This window comes from Mollisia scopiformis (assembly GCF_001500285.1).
Source record: "Mollisia scopiformis unplaced genomic scaffold LY89scaffold_15, whole genome shotgun sequence".
Classification (NCBI taxonomy): Eukaryota; Fungi; Ascomycota; class Leotiomycetes; order Helotiales; family Mollisiaceae; genus Mollisia; species Mollisia scopiformis.
This window is the reverse complement of record NW_017263595.1, coordinates 1,223,927-1,240,301: the sequence shown is the minus strand read 5'-3', so window position 1 is coordinate 1,240,301 and position 16,375 is coordinate 1,223,927. Positions and strand designations below refer to the sequence as shown.

Sequence of the window (16,375 nt, the reverse complement as noted above, 5' to 3'; positions counted from 1 at the left end):
GTGTTATCGCTTATCTGAGCGCGCTTTACCGAAAGAGTACTAGAGTTTGTTTTAGCCTAAGGCAAGAAATGTAAACGACCAAAGAATTATTTCGACGACCACCTTCACCAGCATGATCTTCTGCATTTGTAAGTTGAGCTGCAGCCCTTCGTGCCAATGCGCTAATTATAGTTCTAGAGACTGTTCATAATGATCGTCAAGTCTACACATATACGGCCAATTCCCTCTTTCCTTCTGCCTTTCACTCAGTCGACCAGGACACAAGCAAGATGTCTTCATCAAAATGTTAAGGCTAAACCTATACCCCGTCCAACTCCATTCGTCCCCGATACGCAGACTGTAACTATATACTGTTATTCGAATCACAATGCATGGCGCTAATTCATTGCAGTTCCTTTCTCTAATTGGCCGTAATTTGAGCCAACACGCTTCGAAAATACCTTCATGGAAAGCTCTGTTCTCTTTGACCTCTACACAACTCAAGGAATTGGGTGTCGACCCTCCACGAAGTCGACGGTACTTATTACGGTGGCGAGAAAAGTTTCGAAACAAACAATTCGGGGTGGGAGGGGATTTCAAGTTTGTCAAGGACGGCGTTGCAGAGCTGCGCGTGGCAGAGATCCCAGTGTCAGGACATCAAGCTGCAACGGCAACATCATCCTCAGGAAAGCGCAAGATTGTGGTAAATGTGGCTGCAGGAGGCAGTGCAACGCAGTTGGTGAAGTCTGTACCAGTTAAGGGCGTACATATTCAGGGCGCTCACACCATCGTGGGACCACATGTTCAACCAGTAAAGGGGGGAAAGGGTGCCAGGATTGTGATAAAAGAAGGGCTATGGGAGGATCGCAGAGGACATAAGATCGACGGCGGCGAAAGACGCCAAGCCGAAGTGCGTGCAAAGAGGAGAGGAGAGGAAAAGCGTGCTGGGAGATAGACGTACTGGGCTGGTGGGACAAGAAACCGTTTGATGTAATGTAAGATATTTGGGGCTATGCAGCTTTGCTTGTTGGATCTTGGAGCGGAAGTGGCTCTGTTGTGACCGGTTACATGGGCATTTCAACCGCTTCCTCTAGGGCTTCCATCAAGCTTCGAGAAGATCTTAAAAACTATAGGCTGCACGCCATGTACGACCAAACCAATAGAATGTGTCAAGAGAGCGGCTTTTACGCCCATCTACATTGCACATGGCTATTGGCCAATGAATCAAGACCCGTATGCTTCCGTGCCAGAAGGCTGTGTATCGAGTTTGGGGGTCAGATGCCATGAAATGATGCTCTTTAGTGCGAGAGCCGGAGGCGCGAAAGGGTGCGGTCGAGTCACAATCTCCCGGTCCGTTCCTGTCGCAGCCGAATTCCCTCAGTCACAATCATCACTATCACAATCCGTCTTCCGCATCTCACCTGGATGAACCTGGTGGACCCAGAAATCTAACCTCCCCTTGTCCTCTGCGGGAACGGAACATTCTCCTGGAGACAGGGCCCACAGTTTCCCCGGGACAGCCTCCTTCGTATCTGTGAATCATCCATCACTCTGTCCTTGAGATGGACAGGCCAAAGCACTGCTGCACTGCACCTGGGGACTCGAAGGTTCTCCTTGAGCCAACCTCGGGGGAATCGCGTCCGTTTCTTACACCTAGCTCAGCCCGTCCAGGGCAGCTTCATCAGGCAGAGATCAGGTCTTCTTGCAATCGCAAGCACGACACGACAACTTTAAGCTCAAGGCACGGATCTCGATTAGTAACCTTCTCGATTGATGCGGTGATGGGGTGGGCGTGGGAAAGGTCCTCGGTGCCAAATGCATATCCGTGGTCGAACTCCGTCCATTAGAGCATTAGAGTATGCGACTTTACGTGAGCATGGGATGATGGGATGGAGTAGCGGCGCTCTTGGCCTCGACTCGACAGCCATCGTCCAAGTATGCGTCATTGCCGAAGACTCATCTCTGCATCTGCGGCATCAACTGCACAGTGCGGTATTCTCGATGCGCGCGGGTTGTTGGCCGAAAGAGCGCTGCCTAAGAACGGTGCCTCTTTGGGGACTGGCCATCCCGGTCAATAATATGGTTCCTGCAGCTCGAGAGCATCCATCTGCCTGGTTGCAATCCCACCACCCACCACCCACCACCACCAACCCACTTCCCACTCGACTGCATTTTTCTTGATCTGCTCCTCAAACGTCAAAGAGACTCGTGCCGGCTGCATGGATTCTCGGACTGGACCGTATTCTACAAAAATGAAGCACTCGTGGTCACATTCACCTCGCTGCCAATCAGACGCCTACACTCGTTTGATCCCCATGAGGCTGCCTAAGGTAGTCAGGGTTCGGAATAAATTCTACTTACTCAAGGAGATGCAACTCGTCACGTTCTTCGCGGCTGTCCCATACTCTAAACTCTTTTCGAGGCAGTGCCTGGGCTGCAATTAGACCCCTTTGCTACTCCTACCCCGTTCCCTCTCATTTGCCAATGGCTTATATACCAATCCATTTCTCTTCCACTTGCACTTGTTGTCAGACGCACGTCACCTATCCACACATGCACAAAGAAGGCTGTGTCCTATGTTATATAGAGTCCAGTCCCATTGATTATATCCAAATTGATTTTACGTCCATATCCGTGGAGTTATTTCCGTCAACTGCTCTGCTGAGTCAAGTAATAGTTACTTATACATTTTGGTTTGTCTGTTCGAATGCTCTTCACACACTCTCTGCAACTGCAGCCGCATCAAGCCCACGTTCCTTCCTTGAAGTAGATGTTGGTATTCTGTATCTTCATTGCTAGAAATTGGACTGATCCTTGGCGAAGGGACACTCAGATCGATGAGAACAAGTCCATTGATCGACCCGCCGAAGAACAACCAGCACGCGACATCCCCAAGATCACAATTGACGATACTGATCAAAATCGGACTATCAAGTACGAATCTTCCTCTTCCACAGAAACAGAGATGTCCTCCTCCCATCGTTCTTCCCATCATTCGTCCTCAAAAGGGAAGCACTCTTCCTCTTCCTCTTCTTCGAGATCCAAACCCAAGAAGGACGACTGGTCAGATATCACGGACCCTGAGGAGAGAAGACGCGTTCAGAATCGAATTGCACAGAGAAAATTCAGTATGTCCTGCCGGTTTCTCTCTTTAAAGTGCTTTCTAACTAGTATGGACAGGAGACAAGGCGAAAGAAGCCAAGGAACGTCAAGAACGAGACGCCAATGACCGAGCCCATGCTGGACACTCTTATCACACACCCGATCCGAGTGAAATGGAACCAGATGAGGAACTCTCTGGACTTCCATGGGGTGGCATGTCCATGAAACATGTAGTTTCCAGGGGCAAGGCAAGAGAAGAACAGTCCAGACGAAGTTCGAGGACACATGAAGGAAGCTACGATGCTCAGACACCTGTCTACGACGATCGCGACGCATGCTATGAGGGGGATGCTACCTATTACGAAGACACGGACCCGGCTTACTATGACTATGGGAGTGGAAGTCATGGAGGTGATTCTCGCTGATTGTATTTCTGCCGGTCATTTTAGACTGTGAGCAATGCAGAAGAAACCTTTGAGATCATCGCTAACTCTGAGCTAGTATATCCTAGAGGGTTATTGCTCGCCTAATACTTACGATTTGATGATACCACGAATGTTCTGCATTCTCTGCTCTTTTCTGGGCCTGCTTTTGGATCTGGTAGATTTCATGCTTCTTGGTTGGACGCAACATAGCAGGAGTTGAGCAGACTCTTCAGCGGGCTTTATTATTCTCTGTTAAGAAGAACATCGGGTATCAAGTTTACTTTCTTTCTCTTCATTATGGGGGTTTTCAGCGTAGGACTGGAGCGTATCATGTTACTGTTTTCTGGGCTCGTATACGAACCAATCGTTCAGCTCTTTATGTATTATTAAGATTTCCAAACTCTATCAAGGTCTAGAACTTACTAATACCACACCCTTTAATAGATACTTGCTATAGCTCCTTGACCGGTCCCTAGACAGATGGGCTCTCCAATGTCGTGTGCAGGGCGTGATCTTACCCTGCTTCCCACATTCAAAAACAGACGTGGAATGAATCTCTCTTCAAAGATGCATTCGTTAGCCATGGCAGCCTCGGCGAAATGCTACTCGGTAAGGCTGGAGGGAATCAGGAGTAAGCCACACCCATACTTCTGTAGCCTCTCATGACCCTCCAAGAATTGTGGCTTGCATTGCTCTCATGTAAATGGCCAGATGAATAATAAGAACGGTACAACTTTCACGATGAGCTACAGAAATAGAAATAGACTTTTCTGGATCTCTTCCATGCAGATTTACATGCATAACATTGGGATCAATAGATGAGTCGCGGAGGATCTTCGTGGTCAGCAGATGTGAGGTTGTTTGCTTGGCGAGGAAACTCAGGACGGAGAGACGACACGGAACGGAAATACTACAAATGACGCTAGTGAAACCTTAAAATATACCAAGCTTCTGGGGGACAAGGAGCCACGAACGTCAATTTCTCGCAATAGAACTCAGCTCCACGACATCGCATTGAAATCCTTCCAGCAGAGTCGCACAAGAGTAAACAAATCTGATTGACTCTTTCAGCGGCCCGCATCTGCCTCGGAGTAGGAATCCATCAAATGACGGATCTCGATAGAGCTTCTCCAGGCTCGACGATCGCGAACTCCGAGCTCGATACGCACCCGTCATCACCCACAAGACCAGACCCCAGAACATCCTTACAACACGTACTCGGTCCCGTATCTCGAAAGAGCACTCCATCAGCAAGTCGGCGTAATAAGCGTGAAGTAATGGAAGACGACGAGATTAGAACACCGGGTGGTGTTGCTCCAGACCCCCCAACCAAGCCCAGCACATCGCGCAAACGAAAGGAACCTCCTGCCGGCGCAAACAACCCTATGTATGCGAACAAGGTCAAGCATCTCAAGAAGGATGATGGCGAGCCTCTTTGGAGACGAGATATTCAGTATGACTTCCTCAAGGCTGTATTCGACGACGACAAGAAGGTGTTCACAAACAGCTACGAAGCTGATAAGCCATATCAAAGCTTCGCAGACTTGTACATCGATACTATGGCCAGGAGCAGCAAAACAAGCAAGATATTGAGGGACAAGTTGTTGACAGAGCATGAGCCTGCCAAGAACATGGCCATGGTCTGTCTACTGGTTAATCTGGGTCGCATGAACACAACATTGAACTGTGAGCAGATACCATTGCGTACAGCCACCAAGCTAATATATCATAGTCTTCCCAGAAATGCGTGCGCAGCTACGAACATACCATGCGATTCCCTCTCTACAAGCTCATCAAGACCCCAACTCCTACAAACAACTTCAAGATGCTCCACGACTCAAATCCATATTGAAAGGAGCTTCGGAAGACCGGCCAGAGCCAAGCACATTAGAGAAGATCAAGGGAATAGAGGTCCCACGAACAAATCCTGTCAACCTTATTTTTGTCCTTGCCCAATACGCACCGAAGGCCACCGAGCTACATTTCCCGCGTGGTAATGACTTTTACGACTTGATCATGGGCGAGAATCTATCAAGTGCATCTAGAGCCAGAGCATTCTTATGGTTAATGTGGTTTTACTTGGAGTCCGACTTTACCGAGGAAGGCGCAGATGAGAATCCTTTCGGGGCTGGAATCGACTACAATACTGATGTGAGAAACCAAGGAGTGCCTAGGTTTGATATCCTTTCCGAAGAAGAGCAAGCTGCAGAGAATGTCGACACTCAAGAAGAGCAAGATTATGGTTACGCGAAGATGAGAGAGAGGAAGAGAATTATCGAAGCAGATCAGATCGCATTCCAGGCTGAACATGGCCCACCAAAGAGAGGACCGAAGCCCAAGCTTCATCTACCTCCGGACGATGGTGGTCCAACACATGCTGCTCTTCTTGGCCGAATCAGACCAAAATACGACGAGGGAGGCATCCCTGCCACCACTTTAAATCGTATCCGGCCGAAGTACGAATCAGACCTGGAGAGTAATCGATCTACGCCTCCACCTCGAGCCCTTGGTGGCATGCGAATTCATGCTGTCCTCAATACTGGACCAAAAGGTCGAGGTGTATTGAAACAAGTCGTCGAGGGATCTTCTCCAGTAGGTCCTGTTGGTGAACATATCATACGACGCTCTCGACCTCTGACGGCACATCAACTGGCCGTCGAGCGTAACCGAAATCAACGAGTGGATTACATCCTGAGTCGTGGACTACGAAAGAAGCATCACCAAGCCAAGAAGCAACGAAAGCAAGACGGTGCATTCTGGCGTGCTTACCAGAGAACCAAAGAAGTTTCAAACCCATTCCTTGATAGCGAGGATGAGGATTCTATGCACAGAGATCCAGGTCTCTTCAGAGAACCCGGCTTTGGTGGCCTTGTACAGCTCGAGACCGAAGATGATGACTTTGGCGAGGAAATATCGGCTTATGCCGCAGCATTCAGACGTATGAGCAGAAGACTCGATCGTTGGGATCTTCAGAAGGACCTCAAGTTGGGTGTTATGGGCACGAACCGAGTAGCGCAGACCAAATCCGACATGGCCAACGGTCACGAGGTTAGTAAAGACGCCGATGAGACAGAGGATGAGCAAGCACCGCCACGAGAGCAGAATCGTAGTACGAATGGGGCAGCTCAGAGAGAAGATGAAGAAGACCTCGACGATATGGAAAAGGAAATCTTGGGCCTCGGGAGCGACGAAGAGGGAGATGCCGACGAAGACCTGGATGATGTTGATAAGGCATTACTTGGACTCCAAGGTGATGAGACAGAGGACGACAACAGTGATGGCATGGACGTTGACTGATGTGCTTATTATCAATTTAGATTGGGCAGGTTAGCGTGGCGTTTCTAGGGTTCAACGGTGCGATATGGCCCAGCGGCCTTGTAGAGTACGAAAATCTGGCGTCCTGAGCAAGCAAGTATAATGAAGCTATTGCGGCCTTTTATCAAAATCACTCGAGTCCTCTCTGTGCTGAGATGCTCCCATCTAGGAAGGCGCGCAATGTGCTAAGTGCCAAGGAAAGCTCATCCTACTGTCCCCGTCATCACAACATCAAAATCTGAGTTCTTCTTCCATCCCTAAAGTTTAGAGCATCACATTACTTTATGATAATTGCAGCTAGTGTTTGACATCATCCTTCGTATGGCAAGGAGTGGTTCCCTATCATTCCTTCTTGTAGTCGATAACAATGATTAGCAGCAATAAAATTCATTCTCGAATGCTTTTTTAGTGAGCCATCCGTGACAATATCTCCCGCTTTTGCTGAGATCCAAGAGATTTCTATTTATCGTAGTGATAACCTTATAATGTAGGAATCGTGATGTCGGTCTCAACATTGGAAAGGGGGAAAATACGCGAAGCGAGTTTAAGCGAGGCGCTAGCTTTTCGTCTTTGCATCTTTTGCTAGCAGTAATCCCGGTAGAGCTTGGTGCTGCCATGATGTTACCGCGGAGAAACGCACAGGTCTTGGAAGAGGTAACGCATTGGAGACGCAGAATGGGGGATTTGTCTCCTCCATAAGAGTCAATGCTTGAGATATGTTAAGTACCTAGCTAGGCATCTTGAGTCTTGAGTTGGGAATATTTTTCACGTCGGCAGGCAAGATGCATTCATATAGCACTATGACATTGTTCGTCACTTAGAAATGTTTCCTCAGATTCCAACCTGCGCATATGCTAGCGTGGTCGCATGTTCATAAAGTGTTGAGATCAACATTTAACTGCAAAAGTCTAGCAATTGCGAACAAAGATACGGCATCATCAAGACACAAAGAAGCAAAGAGGCATCAAATAAATTGACACGTACACCTGGCACCAATATTTTTCGCCTGGCTCAGCAAGGATCAACCCAAGCACTCAAATCAGTAGTCTTCAAAACAGTCGAGAACCCGCTCGCCGCAGAAACATCACAGCTTGCTTTCTTCACCTCAGGGCTAACATTCGGCGCCGAATCTGGATACTCGATATGTAAGACCGGCTTCCCCGCATCAATGAAAGGCTTCGAAAGCCCGCATTCATTGTATTCCTCACACTGCTCATTGACGGCCCACTGCATAACAGGTAGCACTGCATCGACGAGGCCGAGGGCATTCTTGAGGCCAATAGCCATCTCGTGTGAATGAGACTCGTTAGCGAGAAAGTTGAGGAAGTCGACAGCGTTAGATTCTGTAATGCCGATACCATTATCGTTGGCATAGCCGTCGACGTTGTCTGGATCGATACCATCACAGCCTTTACTGGCTGCCAGCTCAATACGTTTAGTCATAATAGACCGCACGTTTGCAGAATTGATATTAAGCCACCATTCACCTTGCCAACCCTGCATAGCACTCCCTTTGTCGGACGATTGGAATGAACTTTGGTCGGGACGCCAATCTTCGTAACTCCCAGCTGAGAAGTAGCAGATGACTTTCTTGCCGGTGGTATGAAGTGTTGAGATAGTAGATGCCGGAGTGTCGAACAGATCCACGTCGAATACGTCAGCTGCGACACTGGTGTCGACTGTCCCACTGATTTGTATTTGCCACGTTACACCTGCAACGGGCTTCCAGTAATCTGCACTTGATGAGGGAGAAGGTTGGCTGCTGGTAGCTGTCGATGGTAAGATTATAGTGGATGTGGTAATTGATGGCATGAGGCTGGCTGCAGTCATTGTCTGTACCGTATTCGGAGCTTGCGTGGGTGTGGGTCCTGCAGTAATCACACCACGAGATGTCGAGGCGGTGATGGTACCATCATCGTCATCAGAACTCGGAGATGCAGTTGGAGCTTCTGTTGGAAATGAGAACAGCGTGAATGTGTCGTCGTCTTCGTCTGATGTTGTGGTGGATACAGGACAAGCTGAGATCCTCGTTGTAGGAGTAGCTAGACCAAACGTGCTTGTTGAAGGTGATGTTGGTACGCCATGGGTGTGATGAACTGTTGGCCAAGATGCCCAGGGCCACCAAGGGCTGTAAGGAGGGTGCCAGCCATTCCGCTTGATGACTGCAGAAGACGAGAAATGCACAAGAAATACAGAAATGGTAAGGACGGTTTTGAGAAGCGAAAGCATAATGAATGTGTGTAAGAAGAATTCAATTGTTCACAGCCGCTAGGACATTTTGAGACCGCACAACTTGTGCTGGGCAGAGCCCTTATAGCTATTTGGCAAGAATGGAACGCAAAACTTTTTCTGTTCTAATTCAGGGAAGCGAGCATTCAGTAAAGACCCCAAATTTGATCATGTCCGAAAGGCTCGATGAAGATGTTTCAGGAACTAACCCGGCAAATTTTCGAATGGCAGAGCGCGAATCCTTCAAATTTATTTCGTCCAATCTTTTCAGATGTCGTCTAATCTGACGTGCATCCATATTGCATAGAGAAGATCCGTGTTGTGCAACACGTTGTCTGTAATCAGCCTGAACATCTAGAATTGATCAGATCTACTTTGGGGGTAATCGGCAGTGGCCTTGACCAACCGACAGCCTGGTTGAACCGCCTTTCTTTCTCCCAACAACCAGATCACGATTCCCATGGGTACAGGCGCCCGATGGTAGGGAAACAACGCCGGCATGTGGACATTCCACCTCCTGCGTCCTCTTCAATCAATTTGAGACCTCAAATCGCTCAAATCGACAAATATATATTCGTGGATTAGTCGAGGAACTAGGAGAAGTCGGGAATGGTATGCTGACCGGAGGAGAAAGTTCTTGCTGAGACACGTTTTGACTTTCCACCTTTTTGAGATCATGTGATCACGAACAAACTTGGAACGGAAATTGAATTTCAGCTACGTAGAGTGTGGGACGTCTTACAATATATATGAATAGAGTAAGAAGATCCGAGGAGAGAGTCTTCTTTCGATATCCAGCTGAGTCAGTGGGAATAACGTGTCTCAATATACTCTCATTACCTGTAGTCCTTACCTAGGTGTCCAGCAAAGTCCTACTTTATTGAAGCTGATGACTAGAAGCAATTAACCAAAGTTCAAAGTGATCCTCAAGTGAAATCCTTCTAGCAATGTATTAAATTTCTTAAACTTCAATGCTCCACGGAGCCTCGCTTAACAATGTAAACAAAGTTCGCAAAATTTGAATATTAAAAAGTATTTCGCTGACATACTAAAAGGAAGGGATGTAGAACTATGAAGCAAAAACTCGGACCTCACCGCCAAAGTGAGGAGGTCTTAGAAAACTTGCTCGGTTTCTGGTACAGTTTTTGAAGTCGCGTTGTGGTGGGCATCTCGTTATGGCGTGCCCAAGCCACTGATATAAAAATATAAAAACATAAATGAAAAGCGGCATGCGACCTCACATTTACTTTAGCGAGCTAAGAATTTGTTGTCTACAAAAAGCAAAACTCAGAGCCATCGATCGAAATCGATGGTTCTTCCAAACGAGCAGCCAGTGCTAGTTTTAGAGGGGCTATAAGTCCATCTGGTTGCTGTCAACTGAGCTAACAATATATTAGCAACCTTTGGTGTTCCGGACTTATTGACAAGAAAATGCTTATTTAAGTTTATCAAGTAGAGCTTAGATTAGCGAATCAGGTCTGAGGAGCGAGTGGCTGACGTCGGTCTAGCGCGATGTTGTCTGGAAGCGAGCTCCCTGCTTCGACTTATCTCGCTCAAGGCCAGCTTCTGGAAGCTTGCAAGATGCATTGTACCATCTGTGATACTCTACAACACTTCGTCGGGAGGTTAGCTGTCAAAGGCGCTATGCCAGATGAAACGGCGGGAAAGTTGGCTTGTCAAAGAACAATCTGACTACTGTAAACAAGCATCAACATATGGACTACTTCGACTACAATCTGAACTATATCCTACAAGCTCTTGACTAACAACAACAATTTGGACGTGCCAGCCTATATGCCATCCGTTGAAACATTCAGTGAACCTGCCCAAACTCCATCCTTTTCCCCACGATATGCACGCAAGCGTTTTGTATCCTGTACCAAAGTCGCGTCCATCAATACCTCGTATGTCTGTCTCTTCGATCCTTATACCGATGCCTTCGATCATCCCAATCCCACTCCCTACTCTTATCACCCCTCCTCTGCCACCCTTCACTCCGACTCCTCATCCGCGGTTCCAACGATGGCCGTGTCTCAACACTCTCGCTCCTCCTATGTCCATGAAGCTCATCCTCAACATCGTCCTTGAATTCATCCCACTTCTTCCTCCCTTTCCGTCCTTCCTCTTTCAATTTATCTTTCCCTTTCTCTCCAAGTAATTCTGCCTCGGCCTTGATCCTAGGATAACACGCTATTCCTGCTAACAAGGCGAGGATACCGGCTTTCATCGCTAGGTCTTTGGTGTTGAAATGTGGGTTGTGTTTCTCGATCTCCTTTCTTGCGGCTCGATGTTCGGGGTGAGAAGGTGATAGGAGGGCGAGGGGCGAGGGTGGAAGTTCTTTGAGCATGTTTGGAATATTGAGGTAGTATGACAACACTATTTGTAATGTCCTTGGCGAAACTAGCAAGTGGTGAGCATCAATATGAGTCGCAGACTCTCCAAGTCGATGATATAGCACGATAAGTACTTGAGTCAAAACAACAATATGAATAGGAAGACAGATATGATCAGAGAAAGCAGTGAAAGACAAGACCATGAAGATATAACAGCCCACTTATCATGATATCAGCCTCACCCAACTTTCTACACATTCTCCACACCACTCTGGTTCTCCTCATCTTTATCCACTCTTTAATCCACACGAACCCAGCGATTTCCAGTGTCCAGCAGTTCGTAGCCACTCGACCGGCAGAACACCATGTGGACAAGAACGATAGCATAGCAGATAAGAAAAATATCTGGAACCACCCCGCCATTTCAGGGTCTTGATCGACAAAAGGAAGCGAAAAAGACCCTTGTTAAAATGCAGGTTGATGTCACTGAGGCGAAGAATCCTTCGAGCGCCGTGAATGTGAGATCTGGATGCGGGACATTTGAGTGGGGCCGAAACCTGTTTTCTCGGCTTTGGAAGTCGGGGTTCTGATGCCGGATATCGAGGGGAATGTCGATGTAGAAATGGCCTCGTGAATATACTCCGAAGAAGATGAAAATAATGGAATGTAAAACCAGGACAACAAATTCATACTCCGTCGCTCAATGCTCAGATAACCATTCCCTTACTTTTCCCTTGCCTGCACTCCCTCATTTCAACGACGTCCTCCTCCAATCCCAATAATTCTTCCTAATCCTGTCATACTTATCCCCCAATAAAGTCAACGCCTTATCCGCTTTCTCATTCTCTCCCTTCTGCGCCCATACATCAGCTAGAAAGTCCAACGCATGACTACTCTTAATATCCTCCTCTCCCACTTCAGGAATCTTCACAAATTCCCCAGCAAAGCATTCCAAACTACTCAACTTCCTTCCACCCTTCTTCAAGACACCCCTAAGATAATTCCACGGACTCTGGTTCTGTGGTGCTTCAAAAGTCGCCGCTTTGGCGAACTCAATCTCTCGATCCAGAATCTCGCCCGGGATCTTAGGATCGTATTCCGTGGCTTTCGAACCTGGGGTACAGTATTTTGGATTTGAAAATACGACGAAGAAACGATGTGACCAGGCGCTGTTATTCCTTACATCTTGTCTTAACAGGGTTTCGATACATTCGATTTCCCCTTTGTCGAATAGGTCTAACTTGCGCACTACCCACTGACGGTAGCTCCAGACATGATAATTCTTCGAGTCTTCGTTGAACATTTCCGTCATGAATGCTACTTCTGACTCAGCTAGTGATTTCAACGCGGCTGGATCTGAAGACATCGAATCGTAGAGATGATCGATGAGAATTTGACGATGATGCCAAATTTGGTAATTCTTCTGGTTGTCGAGAGCCACGTTGTTGACCCATTCAAGCTCAACAGGGATGGAAGAGTTGAGTGCTAGGAGGGTAGAGGCACGGTATAGCCACACCGTATAGTGTGCTGCGTTCATGGAGATGATATGTTCTGTGAGATCCAGTACTCTCGGAGAGTATTCTTTTGCAGCCATTACCGCACGGAGATATCCCATTGCTTCATCCATCAGCAAAACTCGTCAACGAGAAAGAGACATACCTTCAGCATATTCATCCGTATAAGCAATAGCAGCTAAAGCCCCCTCTCCATCATCTTGTGGTATAGGCACAACGTCATCCCACACCGGATCACCCTCATACTTCCCCATCCTCTTGCCCCTCAAATTGCCTAATAGCTTCCTCCTATTCCTCTCCTCGTCAACCTCTCCAGTCTCAAGATTCTTCCCTAACGCCCTTCGTTCAGAAAACCTCGCACTCTTCGTCCTCAACCCCTCAATCTCCCTCTCCCGCCGTTGATAAAGTTTATACTCCGCCGGCGTATAACTCCCGATCTCAATCCCCCTAGGATCCTTCCCCAAATCTCTCGGTTTGGGCAAAGGTGTAGGTATTTTCTGCTGCTCGACAGCTTTCCAAAATTCTGTCTGTTGCGCAGATGACCACGATCTCCAAGCTCCCGTTTCTAAGAACACGGCGTTTGCGTATGCAGCTTTCTCGTTTGGAGTGAGGTTCGACAGCCCCTTAGATTCCTTGAGACTTTGGTAGGGTCGTGAAGCTTGGTATTCTGCTTCGAGCTTCGCTGCGATGGTGGGGTCTGTTGATGCGTTGTTAGCTTGGGATCTGCTAGGAAAAGTTAGCCTTAATACGACTCAGACATACATTCTTTCGGGGGGTCAGGCGGTTTTGATTGGGATTTGGCCCCTTTGGAAGCTTTGGGTGCCATTATGCAAGGTTGGTGGGGTTGAGGGGAGAAAGGCTCAGCTCAGGAATGTTAGCCGCAGCCTCGCGTACAGTGAACAATATTAAGGACAAATTCCCAAGATTTCCAGAGCAAATGTGCTGAAATCTACTTGAACATTTGAATTCCTGTAATTGAATGTCTGTTCCGCTGGATTCACATTTGGGGGCAAATATGCAGCATCGTCATATGCAATGTCCCGATATTGATGCCGAAAATGAGGGATCCAAAATAGGAATTCATTCATAGTATTCCGTAGCAACATTAGATTAGGATGACTATTAGCTAATATTTGTACAATAAACCACATCCAATTACCCATACCTGCTGGTTGCAGCTCAGCTGTTGCCAGCAAATGTCTAGTCCTCAACTCTCCAAAATTTCCAAGCTTCTCTGTCACCGTTATCTCCATGAACCCCGACAAGCTCTTCAACGCCTTCAATACCCTCTGCATTCAAAAACTTGTCCTGGTCGATTTCTTCGCCGCCCAAGTCATCCTCAATCCCATTTTTGAGTACAGCGGGCCAGAGTACTCCAATACCATCACAACCCAAAGTTGTCTCGAATTTTCCATAACCCTCTTCATCTAGCCTTCTCTCAAGACGCTTCATCTGATCTTGTGGTACGTCTGGTTTGAGAAGTGTGATTGCACAACCTCCACCACCAGCACCTGTAAGCTTCGTCCAGCCAATACCTTCATGGTCGACTAATTCTCGTATCCGTTCCAGTCTCGGATGCGACACTCCCAGTGAGACTAACAATCCATGATTTATGGTCATTAGCTCCCCCAAATCCTTGATGCATTCTGGATCTTCGGGATCAAATCTATCACTTCCCATAAGTTGTGTTGCACCTTCTGATACTTTGTCAATCGCATTCAAGATTGACTCTGTGATCATAGGGTGTTTCTTCTTCAATGCTCCCACCTTCGCTACCTCGGCTGCTGTCGATCTCGATTGCTTTGTATTGACAAGGAGAAGTGGAAGCTCAGGGAAATTCCACAATGGCTGGACCTTGGGAGGTTTTGCGTAGTCGGTCCTTTGGAATATGACACCCTTTCCTTGTGAAGCGACTGTATTATCGACGCCCGACGGATTGCCATGTATACACATCTCACCCACAAAAGCCCATCGGTTAATTCGCTCGATTTGAAGTCGTGATTCTTCCGCAGGTTGATCAGGGTGAGGTCCAGAAAGAGTTCGGATCTGTAATAGAAGTGCGCCAGCAAGACAGACCGCGATAGACGCGCTGCTACCTAACCCGCCTCCAATTGGTATTGTTGAGCGTAGAGTGTACAAAGAACCTGGGAACGATGGCGAACCAAGAGATAATAGAAGGTATAGGAAACAACGAGCAGAATTCTGGTGGATTTTGCGGATATCATCCGGCAGGTCTGGAGACACGTCTTCCAGATGAGGTTCCATTGCTGCGACGAGTTCTGGATCGAGAGAAGTAACGAGATCGTAGTAGTACTTCTTCTTCCCTGGGGTAGAGAAGGCGCCCCACGGTAAGTCGTCGATGTTCCATGTATGTGAAAGATTGATGTCGGGAAATCGAAGAGAAATCGTTCGTCTCGACTTGGAGAGTGCAGTGACTAAAAGGTAGGATCGAAGAGAGATGGATGCAGCGATTGCAGCCTATACTGTCAATTGTGGTTCTACAACAAACATTTAATCCCTCACCTTGCCATGAACCACTGCATGTTCTCCAAACACAATGACTTTGCCAGGCGCAGAAACCATAAAGGTTGGCATCATCGGACTTGATTGTTTCCTATCGAGGCCCAAACCCTTTCGTGTCTTCCTCTTACCATTGCCATTGATTTCAGTATGTGCCATGGTCTCGGTGACTGCTTCCACTGCATGCGAACCATTCGTCACTGATAGCATTTCGGAGGAAGGAGAGGGGGAGGGACTGGTGTCGGAGGGAGTCTCGATGGCGAAAGATGTGGTACTTGAACTCGATCGCGAATGTGTCTTTGTCTTGAGGGGTTTTCCGCCAAAGGACCTCCTACTCTGGTGGCTGGTCATCGCACAATGAGCATTGTCTGTCTGTCGAAGAAGCAATGTCGGGATCCAGGAACGAGAAGGAGTGACCAAGCAAGCAGCCTTTATTGCGCTCAATCAACATGGTAATCTCCTTGAATTCAAACCCCAGGTGCTTACCCGATTGGGTTGGGTACAGTATTGCAGCCAGGGACCCTTGGACAGGCACCGCCCACTAACGCCTTCAAATGCAGGTGGCCGATCTTGCCAACGACCAATAAATATATTCGACTTTCCAAGCTCCCTCGTGTGACACCGCAATTACTTTTGCAAAAATTGTTGACCCAACAAAGCTCTGCATTGTCTGTGGGCAATAATGAATCTGGGTAGCCTGTTTCTCCGCGTTCGCTATCGATTCCTCACGTCAGAAGCATCGTGGGTCTTGCCGCACCCCGACAGGAATGAAATGTTGCACGACTGGCTGATACCAGTTCGGCCAAGAGGGGTTGCCCACACCATGTGGAAGTACGGCGTGTTATCTGCTATCAATCAATAGCAAGGTAAGCATTCGCTTCTCCGTATAAGTACGGTGTCTTATCCTCCATCAATCACATCCAGGTAGGTACGAAATGCGGGTCTCAAGAAAGCATTA

At 47.7% G+C, this 16,375-nt stretch overlaps 7 protein-coding genes across 7 annotated transcripts; 3 read left to right on the top strand and 4 right to left on the bottom strand.

Moving 5' to 3' along the window:
• The first annotated feature begins 75 nt into the window (after positions 1-75).
• Positions 76-1,241, top strand: LY89DRAFT_648933 (uncharacterized protein). Its single transcript, XM_018212036.1, has 2 exons — positions 76-339; positions 392-1,241. Exons 1-2 carry the CDS (start codon positions 190-192, stop codon positions 932-934), a joined length of 693 nt encoding a protein of 230 aa, XP_018069913.1. The 5' UTR covers positions 76-189; the 3' UTR covers positions 935-1,241.
• A 1,703-nt stretch (positions 1,242-2,944) lies between these two features.
• On the top strand, positions 2,945-3,494 carry LY89DRAFT_554258 (uncharacterized protein; the record flags this gene model as incomplete). Its single annotated transcript, XM_018208347.1, has 2 exons — positions 2,945-3,107; positions 3,160-3,494. Coding segments are annotated over 2 exons (498 nt in total), but the record flags the coding sequence as incomplete, so codon positions are not given.
• A 1,397-nt stretch (positions 3,495-4,891) lies between these two features.
• On the top strand, positions 4,892-6,803 carry LY89DRAFT_698282 (uncharacterized protein; the record flags this gene model as incomplete). The annotated part of the gene is made up of 2 exons (XM_018216969.1): positions 4,892-5,192; positions 5,239-6,803. 2 exons carry the CDS (start codon positions 4,892-4,894, stop codon positions 6,801-6,803), a joined length of 1,866 nt encoding a protein of 621 aa, XP_018069911.1.
• Positions 6,804-7,832: 1,029 nt separating this feature from the next.
• LY89DRAFT_562181 (uncharacterized protein) lies at positions 7,833-8,564 on the bottom strand (the record flags this gene model as incomplete). Its single annotated transcript, XM_018208471.2, has 1 exon — positions 7,833-8,564. A coding segment is annotated over one exon (732 nt), but the record flags the coding sequence as incomplete, so codon positions are not given.
• Positions 8,565-10,743: 2,179 nt separating this feature from the next.
• On the bottom strand, positions 10,744-11,859 carry LY89DRAFT_116345 (uncharacterized protein). Its single transcript, XM_018205111.1, has one exon. It carries the CDS (start codon positions 11,584-11,586, stop codon positions 10,945-10,947), a length of 642 nt encoding a protein of 213 aa, XP_018069909.1. The 5' UTR covers positions 11,587-11,859; the 3' UTR covers positions 10,744-10,944.
• A 272-nt stretch (positions 11,860-12,131) lies between these two features.
• LY89DRAFT_588064 (farnesyltransferase-like protein) lies at positions 12,132-13,151 on the bottom strand (the record flags this gene model as incomplete). Its single annotated transcript, XM_018209463.1, has 2 exons — positions 12,132-13,000; positions 13,043-13,151. 2 exons carry the CDS (start codon positions 13,149-13,151, stop codon positions 12,132-12,134), a joined length of 978 nt encoding a protein of 325 aa, XP_018069908.1.
• A 946-nt stretch (positions 13,152-14,097) lies between these two features.
• LY89DRAFT_588030 (mevalonate kinase) lies at positions 14,098-15,576 on the bottom strand (the record flags this gene model as incomplete). The annotated part of the gene is made up of 2 exons (XM_018209457.1): positions 14,098-15,375; positions 15,421-15,576. 2 exons carry the CDS (start codon positions 15,574-15,576, stop codon positions 14,098-14,100), a joined length of 1,434 nt encoding a protein of 477 aa, XP_018069907.1.
• Positions 15,577-16,375: the final 799 nt, after the last annotated feature.